This window comes from Limulus polyphemus, unplaced genomic scaffold, assembly GCF_000517525.1.
Source record: "Limulus polyphemus unplaced genomic scaffold, Limulus_polyphemus-2.1.2 Scaffold283, whole genome shotgun sequence".
Lineage (NCBI taxonomy): Eukaryota > Metazoa > Arthropoda > Merostomata > Xiphosura > Limulidae > Limulus > Limulus polyphemus.
Window position 1 is genome coordinate 256016 of NW_013665893.1, and position 15527 is coordinate 271542.

General features: G+C 32.6%; 1 protein-coding gene across 1 annotated transcript in view; it reads left to right on the forward strand.

Annotated features, from left to right (window-relative positions):
* LOC106457033 (neurotrophin 1-like) overlaps positions 1-14424 on the forward strand; it is a 19584-nt gene extending 5160 nt beyond the window's left edge. Inside the window, exons 2-4 of the mRNA XM_013916416.2 lie at positions 10316-10455; positions 12982-13218; positions 14181-14424. Coding sequence (XP_013771870.1) covers positions 10316-10455; positions 12982-13218; positions 14181-14373 — 570 coding nt within the window. The 3' untranslated portion in view covers positions 14374-14424. The remainder of the gene's footprint in view (positions 1-10315; positions 10456-12981; positions 13219-14180) is intronic.
* Positions 14425-15527: the final 1103 nt, after the last annotated feature.

Consider the following 15527-nt stretch of genomic DNA (forward strand, 5'->3'; position numbering starts at 1 on the left):
GAGCTAGCTAGCTCACTATTAAGTGAATTGTACCAAAGTCAACTCGAAATTAACTCGCTCATCGTGAGCCCTCGATAAAACTAGAAAGAAGACTTTATATTGCTTGTAAATTCGTGAAACTTTTGTATATAAATCATTGTTTGTAATAACTATTTGTAATAACTGTTATTGTAAATTGTATTGTTGTTTGTATATTAAAACATATTTGTATTAAAAAAGAAAACTGTGTGTATCAAACTGGAGATATATCGGCAAATATTTAACTACTAAATATAAATTACAATTTAATTCAGTTTTAAGCTATCAGAACTTGTCATACGTAACAATATTTGTTTGTGATTTTCAAACGTCGGAGCTTACGCACCTTTATTTTAAACTGTAATTATTTCATTCCTTTCACTAACCATATAATTATTTGCTAACATAGAAGTTAACGTTTGGAATTTGTGACTTGAATATGTCAAGTGATTTTTTTTCCTATTTGTTGCATTGACACTAAACTTTTCATAAGATGTGTACCTGCCTTTACAATCGGTACAGTTTAATGGGTCGGACCTTACTGGTTGAAATTACTAAGATGGTTTTGGAATATAAATAATTCCTAATCTCAAAACCGTTAGTGGCTCTAAAGTATAACTAAGTCCAAGCTGTCCATAAAAAGCTTAGCCCACTTGGCCAAATTTATGTAGAAGTATGTTGTCTTTTTTCAAATTATTATTTTACATATTTTTTTACCTGTATTGTTTTAGTGGGTCTCTAAACAATTAATTTTAAATTACTGCATTTATCAGTATTGCTTATGCTATGTCAACCATAAAAATAATCTACTGTTTGACCTTGGTTAATATTGAAATCCGTGCAACATTTGAAGATTATTCATAAGAAAAAGAGCAATGACTCAACCTTGAAATAAAAAAAGGAACTATATAAACACTTTAAAGACGACGTTAATGGATTGCATCTGTCTAGGATGGTTTGGCTGATGTTCTGAGTTACTAGTCCAGACCTTCCTTACGTCAAATTGTTAGTAAAAGTAGAAAGTAGGAATTTTGGGGTGAAGGATTTCCACGAGGATGTTCAGAGACCGAAGTCCCTCTTCATACACTAAGGAGAGCTTTAATATCTTGAGTTTTGGGGTTTAATTTACAGGAGGTAGGAGTAGTGTAAACTAAGGGGAGGTCATATTTGGGAAGGATAAGAGATTTGAAGAAAAAGAAAGGTAAGGAAGAGAATGAGGATTGGTCATTTTTTTATTACTTGGTAATGATCTTCAGGAGTGTAGGGTCACATTGTAAGGCAAAATAGCATGAATTTTGGGTTTGAAGAATCTCCCCAAGAATGTTCAAAGGTAAGAGTCCCACTTCATCCACCAGAGGAATAGTAAAAAAGACGGGGTTTTGTAATTTGAAAAACATGAAGACAAAAAGAGTAATTGGAATTATAAGTAAGATTTTAAGAAAGAAGGAGATGAGGATGAGTAGTCATACGTGTAAGGATCAATTGTAACTCTTGACAGGGGCTCTTTTATCATGGTTCAGTTGAGATTTGGTACTTCCATTCGTTTGATTCTTTATACTGATATGTTTTCTGCTGGATGTTGATGTTATGCTTTTGTTTGTTTGTTTTTTAAAATTCTATATATGATGTTACTTCACTTTCCAGGCAGTGTGTAATGCCTAACTTTGACAATATCAGCAATAGTCTCTTAAGGTTGTTTTTTCGTGTTCTGTTGTGGCAGTTAGGTTATTATAGTGAAGGGTTGGATAAGTTGTGAGTGTTTGGAGTTATCTAATGATTTAATTTTAGCCCAAATTGTGGCTGGGGTAGTGTTTTTGTCAATGGAGTTATAGCAGTTATTCTAGTTATCTTGGTGTTGTTTCTTGATTAGCAGTTTTAGTTATGAAGAAGCTTTTTTATTTTGTGTCTTTGTTTATCTAATCTGGTTCGATTATATTATCGTCGTAGTTTTCTACGTTCTTGAATCTTGTTCATAATTTCTTTAGTAATATTCATTTTATTTTAGTTTTAGTTTGAGGTATGACTGTTTCTATGGTTTGTGAAATTGCTTTTATGATCAGAACTGCATAATTATATATGTCGGTGGTGAATTGCTCTTGGTTTAATGTTTCAGTTGTTAATGTTTTTTTTCTATCACTTGGTTGAATCTCTGCCAATCAGCCGTTTTGATGTTGTCTTTGTTGTTGAGTATTAGCCCGTACTGGGGTTAGTGTAGACGAGATATGTATTGGCAGGTGGTCACTTCTCAGATCTTAGCTTACATCAAAATTTGAGTATTTTTAAGGCCATCTATAGTGTTGTTATTGCAAGGTTAATGATATCTGTTATTCCTATGGGCTTGTGTACATGTGTTGGTGCGTGGCTTTTAAGAAGGATTAAGTGTCTAGAAGGTGTTTTCTTTTAAAACTGTGCTTTCTGCAACCGAATGCTTAATGATTGGAATAAGTTCATCTATTCTTATTAATTTGTTATTGTAGCTTGTAACATATTACAATTTCAAATAGCCTAAAACTGAGTTAAATTGTAATTAGATTTAGTAGTTAAATAAATGCCAATATATAAACAATTTATGATATTTCCCAACAAGATTGATACACACAGTTTCGTTTTTAATACAAATATATTTTAATATATAAAGAATAATACGATTAGAAATAGTTTTTAAAAACAATGATTTATATACAAAAGTTTTACAAACTTACAAACAATATCGAGTCTTCTTTCTAGTCTGGAACTTCCTTGATATCTTATCGAGGGATCACGATGAGCGAGTTTATTTCGAGTTGATGTAGGTACAATTTACTTAATAGGGAGACAGCCAGCTCTGTGGTCTTCACTGATCACACGCCGATTTTTTTTTCCACCGGTGACGTTTGGTAATGGTTTTATAACAGTACTAATGTCCGATGTGAATCCACTGAAGTTAAATGGTTTGTAATGTTCGAAATTTATAAATCTTCCTGGTCAAATATCTGAAGTTCCCGATTAATAAGCGTTAATCACAGTTATAGATTCCGAGGTTTATAGCACACCAACTATAGCAAACCAATAATATATATTGTTTTTAGGCGCGGCGCGTTGGTTATATTTATAGGCGTGTGGAAAGTTTCTCGAAATTTCAGGTTATGCAACAATACAAACGCTACACTAGCGTTTACGTACACACGTATATTGTTGATTCTTACTCTCGAAAATCTTCAACAACTTTAGAGGATATAGGCGAGATATAGGTGAGAATTTCGCAATACAGAATTAACAGTATAAATTAAGTACATTTCTAAACATAAATTTAATTTAAACAAACATCGATATTAAAATAAATATATAATAGTAAATCCGTCACAAGCTATGGAAATTTAATATTTGTTTTGTGTGTATGGTATTAGATATTGCTGCGATGTTAATTTTAGTGTATGAGCTATTTGATAAATTTATTAGTATTAATTCAATGTTTGTTTTTGGGTTCTTGAACTGGTTTACTTATCAATACTGATATATGTTTTATGGACAATTGACAACTCTCGTTCTTCGTAAATTTTTGGTATTGAAATAATTACGTATCCAGATATAAATGGTTTGGCTCTAGGGTTTGAAAATGTTTCATTTCATAAAATTAAATCTATGTTGTTTCTGATTTTATATTTTACATTTCTAGCTTTTTATTGTTAAATATCTTCCCGAATATTACAATGGAGTATTTTTAGAGATCCCATAACTTTGTTTTGAATGTTTTGTCGGGATATTACTAGACTAATGTTTCATGTATCTTATTTGCTTTTGTTGTGATGTCAAAATGTTCGTTGGACATTGTGATTGTGCTGTAAATCATTTGCTTTGGTTTAAGGTGTTTAGTGTTTGTTATCGCAAAGATTGTATCGATCAGACATAATACGAGGTTTTCATTTTGTCTTGGTGCATGTATTTTGGTATATTTGTTTGTTTTGGTATTTGATGTTTGTGTTACTTTACGATTGTTTGGTGATTTGGGTGAGGACAGGAATGTTTTGTTTTTGTGTATATGGAGTGGTTTGTTTTTGTGCCTGTTGGTTTGGAAGCAGTGTTTTAGATTTATTTAGTAAGACTTCCTTTATTTTAACGTATTTTGTGCATAATGTGAATGACGCAACGTGATTTCCTCCGCAATTTGCACATTTAACTTTTTATTCTACACAAATTTCAAGGCTATGGTTTTCACCCCATTTAAGGCAGCGTCCTTGTGAATAACATGAGCCAGCATAATGCCCAAATCTTTAATAGTTGTAGCATCCGTTAATTGGGTTCTTTGTAGTCCTATATTGTGATCTCTGTACTACAGTTGTGCTCTATGTGATTTTTATTAGTATCTTGTGAGTCCAGAGTTACTTTTATTGGTCACGTAGGTGTGTTTGACTTGTGGAATGTTATCTGAACCATAGGTGTACTCCATATGATTTTTAGCCGAGTCTTGTGAATCCAGGCCTACTTTAATTAGTGATGTAGGTGTCTTTGTCTTGTATAATATTATTCTAGCCTAGAGTGTTTTTGTAATATCTAAAGTGTATAATTTATATTGAATTTCCTCAATTGTAATGTTTATGGGTACATTTCTAATTATTATGAGGCACGTTTGTTTTTAAGCCGTACTTTGCAAGTTTACATTGATTTTAGAATTGTTGAAGGCATTTTTAGGCAATTATAAGCGCTGAGTTAATGGGTTTTGCCAGTATACTACCTCCATGTAATCTCTTAATTTCTTTGATTTGAAGTCCACATTTACATTTCTGTATTTTTTTTACACGGTCAGTTGCCATGAATATGTTGGTTGTTCCTTTAATGATAACTGCTGGTGGGTTTGTTGTTAGAATTGTTTTGTGAAATATTCTTATTTGTTGGTGTTTGTACTTCTGTCTGTGTTTGAATTGGTTTAGTTTGTTTTGCTTTTTCTTAATAGCTGTTCTGAAGGGTTTGCTGGGTCTATTTGCAGACGTATGGATGCTTTGCAGCCACTTAGTCGTTTTTTGTTTGTTTGTTTGTTTGTATATAGATACTTATCCCGTTTTTGGTAGGCATCGTGGAATTTTATTCCCATAAGGGGAAATAACTAAGTTCAGATACATGATTTTTTTATGCAAAAGAGTCTAAGAAGATTAATGCTTACCAGTTAGGTGGTAATGAATTCGGTTTCTGCTCTTATTTATTGTTGTTTATTAGAAAGAGTTCAAATTTGATGGTTTGTGCGGTTGTGATTTTACTTAAAAGTACAGCAAGGTATTTGGGTGAAATTCCTCGTTCGTTCATGGAAAGTATTTAGGTTTATAGATTAGGGGTGGTCAAAAATTGAAAACTTCCTTTTCGCCTCACTCGTGGCATGGAAGAGTTAATTAAAAGTTTTCATGGAAAAGATATATATATATATATACATATAACATGAACATCATAGGATCCATCGCCGGAGACGGGAAGGGAATCAAAGATCCTATATCTAGAAAATTTGTTGTAGGAAACAACGAGAGTACCCACTTTCATTAGTCGGGTGCTGGTAATTCTATCTGACCAATGCTCGAACTGTAAATCTAGACTATGGAAAAAGTTAATAATCGTAAAATTCGATATGAGATTTGTCTGATGGAAGTGTTGTTAGTGTTGTCATCATTCAGGATATCTGCTAGGCTGTGGTGACTTCAAGGAGCTTGCACCAATGGATTAGGCCTCTGTCTTTAGAGTCAAAAGATCTAACGCTGAAGATAGGGAAGGGAGCAAAATATCTTATACTTATAAAATATCAAGTGGAGGACGAAAGTATCCCCCAAAAACATATTTTCATTGGTCGAGCGCTGGATATTCTACCCGATTAATGCCCAAAGTGGCCTAAGTTTAGAAAACAAAATTAATTCATACACAACACATTGATTTATTTTCTGTGTCTTCGTGGTTTGTGTAATAACAATTCATTTCGTTCATCTGTGGTAGGTACTTAGGTTATAGGAAACCAGGGGCACTCGGAAATCGAAGTTTTCTCTTCATCCCGCTCATGATGTAATCAGAAGTCTTTGTAAACAAACAATAAAAACAAAACACATTAACTTTTTCCTTATTCAAACAACAGCTGCAAATGAAGCTGGAAAAGCCCAAACAACGACCCAATTATGTTGTGGCGAACTTTCTTTTTGGAGATCTTGTGAGATTTCTTTGCTAAACTTTAACTTCGAAGAAAAAAACCTGGGATCAGAGGATCCAGCAAAACAGAAATGATGATCTCATTCGTTCGTTCTTGGCAGGTATTTAGGTTTATTGTGGAAAAACCAGGGGCGCTCAGAGATCCAGCGATCTCTCTTCGCCCAACTCGTGAAGTATAATTGTAAGATTGCTACATGGAAAAACAAAACAAATCCGCTTGTATCATTGTTAAATGGTGTCATGATATAAAAGGCTGTTTAATGTAGGTAGTATTAATTAATTAATTTTGTGAGTTAATATTTTATAATTGTTTAGTGTTGTTTTTTATTTATAATAAGAGAGTTAAAAGCAGACGATTGTTGGAAGATGTGTTTATAATTCATTGATATTGAGACTCTCGAATGTTGCGTGCAATAAATTGACGTCGATAATATAGAGATTTCTAGAAAGCGAGCAGACGATTAAGTTATAAAAATAGTGTGAGACAAGCGGAAACAGTAGACAGACAGCAGCAGAAGAGCGTAAAGTCACGGCCAAGGAAAAGTTCGGTGTGAAGCTAACTGCCATAGACATGGTAGGCCTAACGTTTAATATTTTAGAGTAAGACTAACAGTAGAAAAGGAGATAAGAATAATAATTTATTCCGTCAAAGCGTGGTTCTAAAGTAATTAAATCAACCTGAGTGCACTTTGACAAAAGGAACAGAGGATAGTTTGAAGAAAAAAGACCAAACGATTACTGGAAAGCAGCATACGACTGCGGTAACTCGTGCCGCAACTGTAAGTAAATTATACACAAAATACTAGTGCCATAGAAATAGAGAAAGGTAGTTCGGCTTGTCAGCTGAATTTCTAAAGTAACAGAATGGGCATAAATGGACTTTCGACAACAAGAAGAGAACCATATAGCGTTTATGATATCCCTATGATCTCTATAGTGTAAAGAATTTGTTGCACCTACATTAAACTAGTTCCGAATATATATATTATTTAGGAAACAAATGGAGTGAGCGTTGTTCGTTTATTCTTGAATTTGTCACCAACAAGTCACAGACACCTATAGAAGAATCCTAAGCCCAACAGCAACACAGTATATATTTATACTATTAAGAAGTATAAGTAAAATTGGCGAACGACTGACTAATGGTCATATTAAGTTTTCTCATACTGGGGTGTTTGGATGTATCTAGCGCGAAGTACAACCTCCTCAAGAAGTCCGGGAAAATCTGGGATGTTCTGGTACTTGAATCATGCTACAGATTACAGATTACTTCGCTTTATTCTTCCTATTCTCAAACTAAACGGTCCTTGTGGGAGTCGGAGATCTGTAAATCTTATGCCTGGGCTGGGATCAATAAATTATGTGCCCGAGAAGTGGCTGTGAGAGGAAACGGATGTTCTCCGAGAAAACCCACTTTCACGCTCCAGAGGTCGATTTATATTACCTTGGCCGTGCCCGAATAAAATTGTTGTGGGGAAATAATAATCTCATGGTTATCCAAACTATCAGGTAGAAACGCAGCTGTAGCTGTGAGATTTGTGAGTTGAAGACAAAAATTATAGCAAAATAAAGTTGAGAGCGCAGCTGTAGGAGAAAACTTCAGTCAGAAGATATTGTGAAATCATCATAATGTTAAGAAACTACGTTAAAAAGTCAATTAAAGACAAAAATATAAAACACTATAACACGAGTGCTTTCGAAAGTTGGACCTTTATTCATCAGTCTACAGATCTAAATTACATCTGAGATATTTCATTCATGTATATTTTTCTTGTGGTACTTCTATTTAACCTACACAAAAAATATTTGAGTTTTGGACATTTTGATATCCTTCCCGTCTAAGTTAGGTCCTATGATTCCCTTACGTTTATTCAGTTAGAACCTATGATCCTCATTTTCTTCTTCTTCGCGGTTTCTTAATTTATTTAGAGCAAAGAAGATTCAAAAGAAGAATCAACACCATAATTCGATCCAAATCTGATAAACCTGTTTCAGCAGCTGGTTAGGCTTTTTCCACTTTCTTTGCGGCGGATTGTTTTGAGTAAGGCGAAAGTCAACAGTACTTTTCGATTGCGTTTCTAAGACCACGAGTAGGGCGAAGGGGAATTCTTAAATTTCCAAACATACAAAGTATTAAATTCTAAATACCTGCCAAGATTAAATAAACAAACAAATAGGTCCTAATTTCGTTAAAATCTAAGCCTTAATCACGGTTGAGAGCTGGTTGATGAGTCTCGATGTAGGAAGCTTCTTTGAGTTTTCTAATTTGACAGTGTTTCATAGCGGTCCCAGTTGATCAGTGTTGTAATTGTATAAGACAGATTTTCCGGATAAAGAAGTCTGGTGGCATCTTGATGTTTTCTGACTCATTGCTAAGTGGTTCTACCTTTCCGTTCTATGTAGGCTTTTCCACAAGAACAAAGTATTTTGTAGACTGTGTAAACCCTAAATATGTAAGCAATGTTTTAAACAACCGTTTTTATCTGTTAGGCTATCAGGATCTGCCAAAGTGATACGCACGTTTCAAACAATCCTTTAAGAATAACGTGGCAATAAGCTTAGCTGAAACAACATTTTAGAACAGGTAATAAAGGAAGTTTATGGGCAATGTTACAAAAATGTAGAAGAAAACAAGCAAGGTGAAACACCCGCTAAATTAAGATAAGTCTATTGACGAATACGAAAACAAAACGCTTCGAACAACAACTCTTCATTAGGTTTCTAGTGTAGAGAAGACAGCTTTTAAAAGAGATAGGGTGTAAAAAAAAAAGAAGATCAAAGAACACGTGTCTTGAAGAAAAGAGACTGCTTCGTTGAACTTTATTTACTTCCTCATCTTTCCACTTTTCCCAGTACCTAATCCATACATTTTTATAAAGATCTTTGGTTTACTTAACAATTTTCTTCAGTGAACACGTTGTTCTTTTCCCTATTCACTAGTTCGACCACTTAAGTGTCTTTGTATATTAAGCCTTTTTCTTAACCAATTTTTTTGCCTTTATAGTTACTTGTCTATTTTATTTTTCATGATTTTCTTTTATTCAAATACCATAACTTTCATTGTTGTATCTCGCTGGATGCACACGTTAAACATCTTAATTTGTATTTTCTTATTGTTGGTATATCTAGCTACTTTGTTGCATTGATCCGTGTTTTATATAAGAGATTTCTTTTGTTTTCATCAAACTAAAATAGAAAATATATTCTGTGATGTTGCGTCCTAGTGCTTTCTTTATTGACCACATCATCTGTTGTAGTTGCAGTTTTGTTTATTCAAATCTTATCATCATAGCTTAGGTCAGCAAAGCAAAGGAATATAATTTGGCCTCTTATAATAGTAATGTGTATATAAAATTTATGAGGGTTTTGAATCCTTTTTAACTCACCATATAATAAACCAAATTAATTTATGTGTGTGAATATTATTATGACATTACGCCTAATTTGATATTTGATATTATAGAACAAACCAACTTTTTCTTTCTTATACCCTGTCTCTTATAATAGTCGATTTATCCTTAATGGAAATACAATGAAGGGCTATTGTCCGAAAAGTTGTTATCTTACTTGTTAGTAAACTTATTTTAATTTGACGTGTTTTACGTTGTTTGTTTTTATATTTTAAAACAATAACAACGTCAAAGTGTTAAATAATTATTTTACTAGGTTCAAGCAAATACAGGTCAATGAGATAAAAAGCACTATTTTTTATTTAATTAAAATATGTGTTACAACTTAGGCCTTGAGAAAGTAGTGCCCCCCCCCCGCCCCTGAAGACCTAATGGATATGCTTTTTTTTTCAGAAATGTTATTAGTATTTTTATATATTTTAATTTTTTGGTTAATATATTAGTCATGGGCTTTACCCAGGGTTTTGGCTGTTAGAAATATTATAATTTAAAATAAGTTTTAATGAACACTGAAAAAAAAAGGGTAGGTTTAAAGGCCTAAGGGAATTAACGCAAACAACACCTTTAAAAACTCTCTTGTGGTTTAACTAAATATTATTTACAAAATGGTCATCTGACTGAAAATGGAATAAAAAAATATACGAACATTTTATAATGGTATGTGGTTTCCTCTTGTCACACTAGTTTAAATACTGAAATTGTTCTTAAGAATGTTTCGTTTTCTTTTGCAGCTCTGTAGCACAGCTCTTCTCTTCGGGGCCAACGGCGATGTTTATGACGAAGAAAGAGGAATCTCTATCTCTACCACTCCTGATTTGACAAACTGTGACACAAAACTTAATTTTTGTGAGAATGTGAGAGATTATCCCGAGTCAGTTTATTTTCTTATTTAGTCAAATCTATAATATTATTTACACTAAAGTGACTTTTCAAGGTCATTTTAATCATAGAGTAAGATACTATGTAGTTCTCCATGAACCAAAAAAGTTTGTTTATTAGCAAGGAAAAAATATTGAAAGCATTCACCATTTGGAAAAAACTTACTTGTTTCTTTCTTTGTTTCCGTACCATGGAGGGTGGATTTATAACGCTAGAACCAGGATTTCAATACCTGTTATGAGGCAGAGCACTGATAGCCCATTGAGTAGCTTTGTGCTTGATTATCAACAAATAAACAAACTGTATCATGGGGTCTTTACAGAAGTGAAAACTGATGGTTGACAATAGAGTTTTTCTATAGGTCTTCTTACAATGAATGAACAAACTTCTTTAGTGGCCCAGAAATCATCTGGAAGTTAAAATGTTAAATGCTCCAAAGGTTTTATCACCATTAAAAGGGCATAGATGTTTGATTAAACATAAGATAATATATATAATGTAAGAAATACAGAGAATTCAAAATGCGAAGAAAGATATAAAATTGAAAAGATTTTGGACAATCCACATTTTCTGGGTATCTAGACATTTGTTTTATATTTTATTTAAACATACATTTCAGAAACACTATTTTTATTAATATTTCTCAAAAATACGTTTTTAAAGACAGGTTCTGTAGGTTTCTGCTTTTTTATTCTCTTACAAATCAATGTAAATATTATGGAAAAAAAAGCACATTCGTATGTTTCTTTAATGATACTTAAATTCCGTTAATAACGATCATTAATCACACTTTATAAGAGTAATGTTCCAGGTCTAATATATCCTTGAAAAGTGTTTTACATCGTTGATCGAGTTCAGCCTGATAGTAATGATTGCACCCGCAATTTGCATTGTAACAATATGCTTCAGAGGATAGCGAGGTCAAGGTTAAACGATACAGCATGGAAAACTTTCCACAGACCGTCCACTTTCTCATAGAAACAAACGATGATTTCGAGGTGAGGCTGGAAGATTGTAAGTCCTCCGTTTGGGAACTTTGTCAACTTCAAATCTATATTATTATCTTGCTAATAGCAAGAATTTCATCGCAATGAATTTTTGGGCTGGAGGAGAGAAGAGTCTTTTTAATTTTCGCCTTCTCTATGCGGATGAGGTCATTACTCTGGATTGGATTGTGAAATGGTTTAGTTTGCTGCGTTTCGCTACGATGGAAAGCACTGAATGCTCTTTGATATGTTGTGTTATTTAACTCTACGTCAGTTAGAAATCCTGTGGTATCAATTTTGTTTCTTCTGAGAATACTTTTTTCTTGTAAAATTATTTCACGCATAAATTTACTCGTAGTGAATTTACATTTTCAAATAGTTGGAAATTTTGAACTAAATATGTCGTCCAATACACCAAGGCGCGCAATGCGGTGACACACCCCTGTTTTAGTTTGTACAAATCATTCAAATAAAGTGCGAATAGCCCTCTATATAACACGTCAGTTTTGTATATGTAATTAATACATCTTTTTTCACCTGTAATTAATAAAAATGCTAGTCTTTGAAAGAAATTACATCTCTTTATTTAGTTCCATTTTTAGGATTTCAGAATTTTCGTAGAATATTGTCATCTGGCGAGACCTTCAAGGAATATTTACTTATTCGTTAATTTTTCGTTTGTCTTTCGACAAGGAATATAAATAAAATCAGAGCAGTTAAACGGTTGACATAAATCCCTTGGAGGATCAAGGGTATGTTTAAGAAGTTAAAATGCTAAAACTGAAGCTCGACAGAGTGCAGCTATTCCATTTGTAGCCTTATACTAAGAAAACAACAGTTAACACAATAAATTTCTAACGGAGCACAGTAAAAAGATAAAGCATCAGAATATACATTGACGACAGAATACAACATTTGTAATAAATACAACATTGATAAAAAAGTACATTTCTGCTAAATAAAGCACTGATCTCAAGATACAACATCTTAATGGGTACATCATTGATGATAACATACAACATTTCTAATAAATACAAAATTTGTGGTAACATAAACTTTTTAATAAATACAATACCGATGACAAGATACAACGTTTATAGTATATACAACATTAATGAAAAGATACTGTGTTACTAACAGAACACAAAATTGATTGCAAGATATTATGTTTTTTAAAAGTATTATATTGTTGACAAGATATAGCGTTCCTACCGGAATATTGCTCTGGACGCAGAATACAACGTATTTAAGAGAGTTAAACATAATAAACACAATATATCGTTGATGACAGAGTTTTACATAAATAATACAACAGAGTACAACATTGATTAGATAACATAAATTGATTTTCTTGCTTGTTTATTTTATGAGTATACAGGATCAATCTTAATTGATTGTAGATTAATTTTCTTTAAAAATCTGAAGAATCTGTAGAAATACATATAACTGTTTAAATGACTTTGTGAAGTATTGATCAATATTTTTTTTACAAACAAGAATTTGTTGATGAATAACCAGACTCTTGTATTTAGAATCTTCATAACAAGACGTGTTGGTTCAACATTTGCGGACTATTTCAAAGCACACGTTTTTGGTAGAGGAGCATTTATTGAAAGACCATCAAGACATGGTGACGAAAACCGGGCTTGTGAGTATAAGCAACACATTGCGAGACCGAGAGCAGCAAAAAACGCAGCAGGAGAATGGCGTTACATAGTGAACAGTGAACAAAACAAACTGGAGCAGTATGTGGAAGTTGAAACGTGCAGGTATGGAATAAATTCATGGATAGTTCAGTTGTTGCGTGATATTTGAATTTAGTAATCATGTTACTGTAAAATAATACAAAAATCACGTGTTTCAATTCTTTTTTTCATCAATTATTTAATCAATTCAGGTGACTAATCATCCATATGTAAACTATGAGAAAGTCTAAGAAACGTCTTAAGAAACACAAATGTTTTACCAAAAACGTTAGAACTGAATATTTTTTTTGTTTAAGTCACTCGTATCTTTTCATATTAGTTTGTTTGTTTTTAATTATGCACAAAGCTACACAAGGGCTATCTGTGCTCTGCCCACCACGAGTATCGAAACCCGGATTCTAGCGTTGTAAGTCCGCAGACATACCGCTGTGCCACTGGGGGGCTTCATATTAGTGAAAATAATCATATTCACACAATTTGTCTCTCTCTTTTATTTTTCTTATTACTTAAGCCCAGTATTCTACGATTTGAGTTTATTGACTTTTTAAGACTTTTTTCACCATGACCTTCAAGACTGAAAATCGCTTTATAATTATTTCAGATTGTTATTATATTTTAACAGAAACACTATCATTCTGTGTTATAAGATAAAATTGAAAATTACAACTCCTACATTTATGAATATATTTAAAATTCAAGCAAGGAACTGTTGTTTCTTGTTCTTTTTTCCACCAATAATATTCTGTGTTACCGCAGTGTTCTAACTACAGAAGTTCGTGTACGGTCTTAACTACTTCAGTTGTATAGCTGTTTAGATATTTACAGGTAATTATTCAGTTTATTTAAGCTTTTAACACGTAATTTTAGAATAGATATTCTGTATATAAGCATTTTATGACATTTTTTAATATAGCTTTGTACTTAAGGATAGCTTCAAGAATTTATTTCGATAAGTATATCTTTGAGTATCGGTTTAGTAATGATTAAAATGAAATATAACATGGATAATTTATTATTATTTACAGATCTGAGGGCGATTCTTGTGCTAACGTTGAGAAATTTATGATGCCCGGATATTCCACTCGCTGCGCACAGTTGTTTGTGAAAAAAGCAATGGTAGCTGTTGACGAGGCTAGTTTTCGGGCGTATACTGATGACTTTGTATTCCCATCAGCCTGTGTTTGTTATGTGAAACCAATTAGGTGGCTTCGTCAGTAATAGTACTTAGAACAAAATTATATTAAATACTTACTTAGAGAAAAGCTTCTAGACGATGTTTAAAAATGCTGATGAAACAACGACTTATAGAAGACCAGCTTATTGCCTTTGTCTTATCCCTTTAGTGTGTTTTATTTGACTGAAATAATGCAAATAGTAGAATTTAAAAAAATAAAACACCATACTCAAGTTTTGTGCAGAAGAAGTTTTTTAACTTTTCTCCCTACAGCAATGCAACCAACAGAAAAAAATGTTTTTGATAAAAATCACACAAACTACAGTTGCATTTTTCATATTCATTCATTAAGGAATTTATTAAACCAGTGGTGTTTAAAATAGTATTTGTCTCCCACGAATCACTTAAAGCCAGCTGCAGAGAACTGGTATTGCACTATAGGTTTGCAGGAAAGTAGTACACAAGAAACAGAAAGAAATCTGAAATATTATTTTTTACATAATTTTGGTGTCAGTTATAGTCAGTTTAGATTTGAGGAAAAAAAGAAACTGAAGGCTGCCATTTTTACCACAAACACTGAATCTATTGGAGTCCAAAGCTTTACCAACTTCTAACAGCCAAACACTAACTAAGAAAAAAATATTGTTATCAACTAATTTCTCAAAATCTTTAACATGCCAATGCTATTTGTAACCGTTTTTCGATGTTTTTACCACCATGTTAAAAGGTTAGCTTTCTTCTATTCAAAGGTTACTAAGGAAGGATGCTATTACATAAAATAGGTGTATCATGCAAAGTAATTCAACATAGGAAAAAATATTTGATACATATATAATATCTCTTCTTTCAGAAAATTTTGGTCTCCAGTGTCACAGCTATAATTCTCAAAGCTTATAAGGCTATAAAATTTGGATTTCGATACCCGCAATGGACAGAGCATAGCCGGCCTACTGTGTAACATGTGTTGAAAATAAACAAATAGTACAATGTTACATAAAAAATAAGCTAATACATTTTAACTGTGAAAGAGATAGTTTGATTAATCACTGGTAAAGTAAATAATTAGAAAAATATATTTGAAGTCAGTGAAAGCAATCAACATTTATCAAAAAGAAACATTTTAAAATGATAGACAAAATGAAATCGTCTATTTATATACAACTCAAATTATGAATTGGATAAATCATATAAGGGAGTA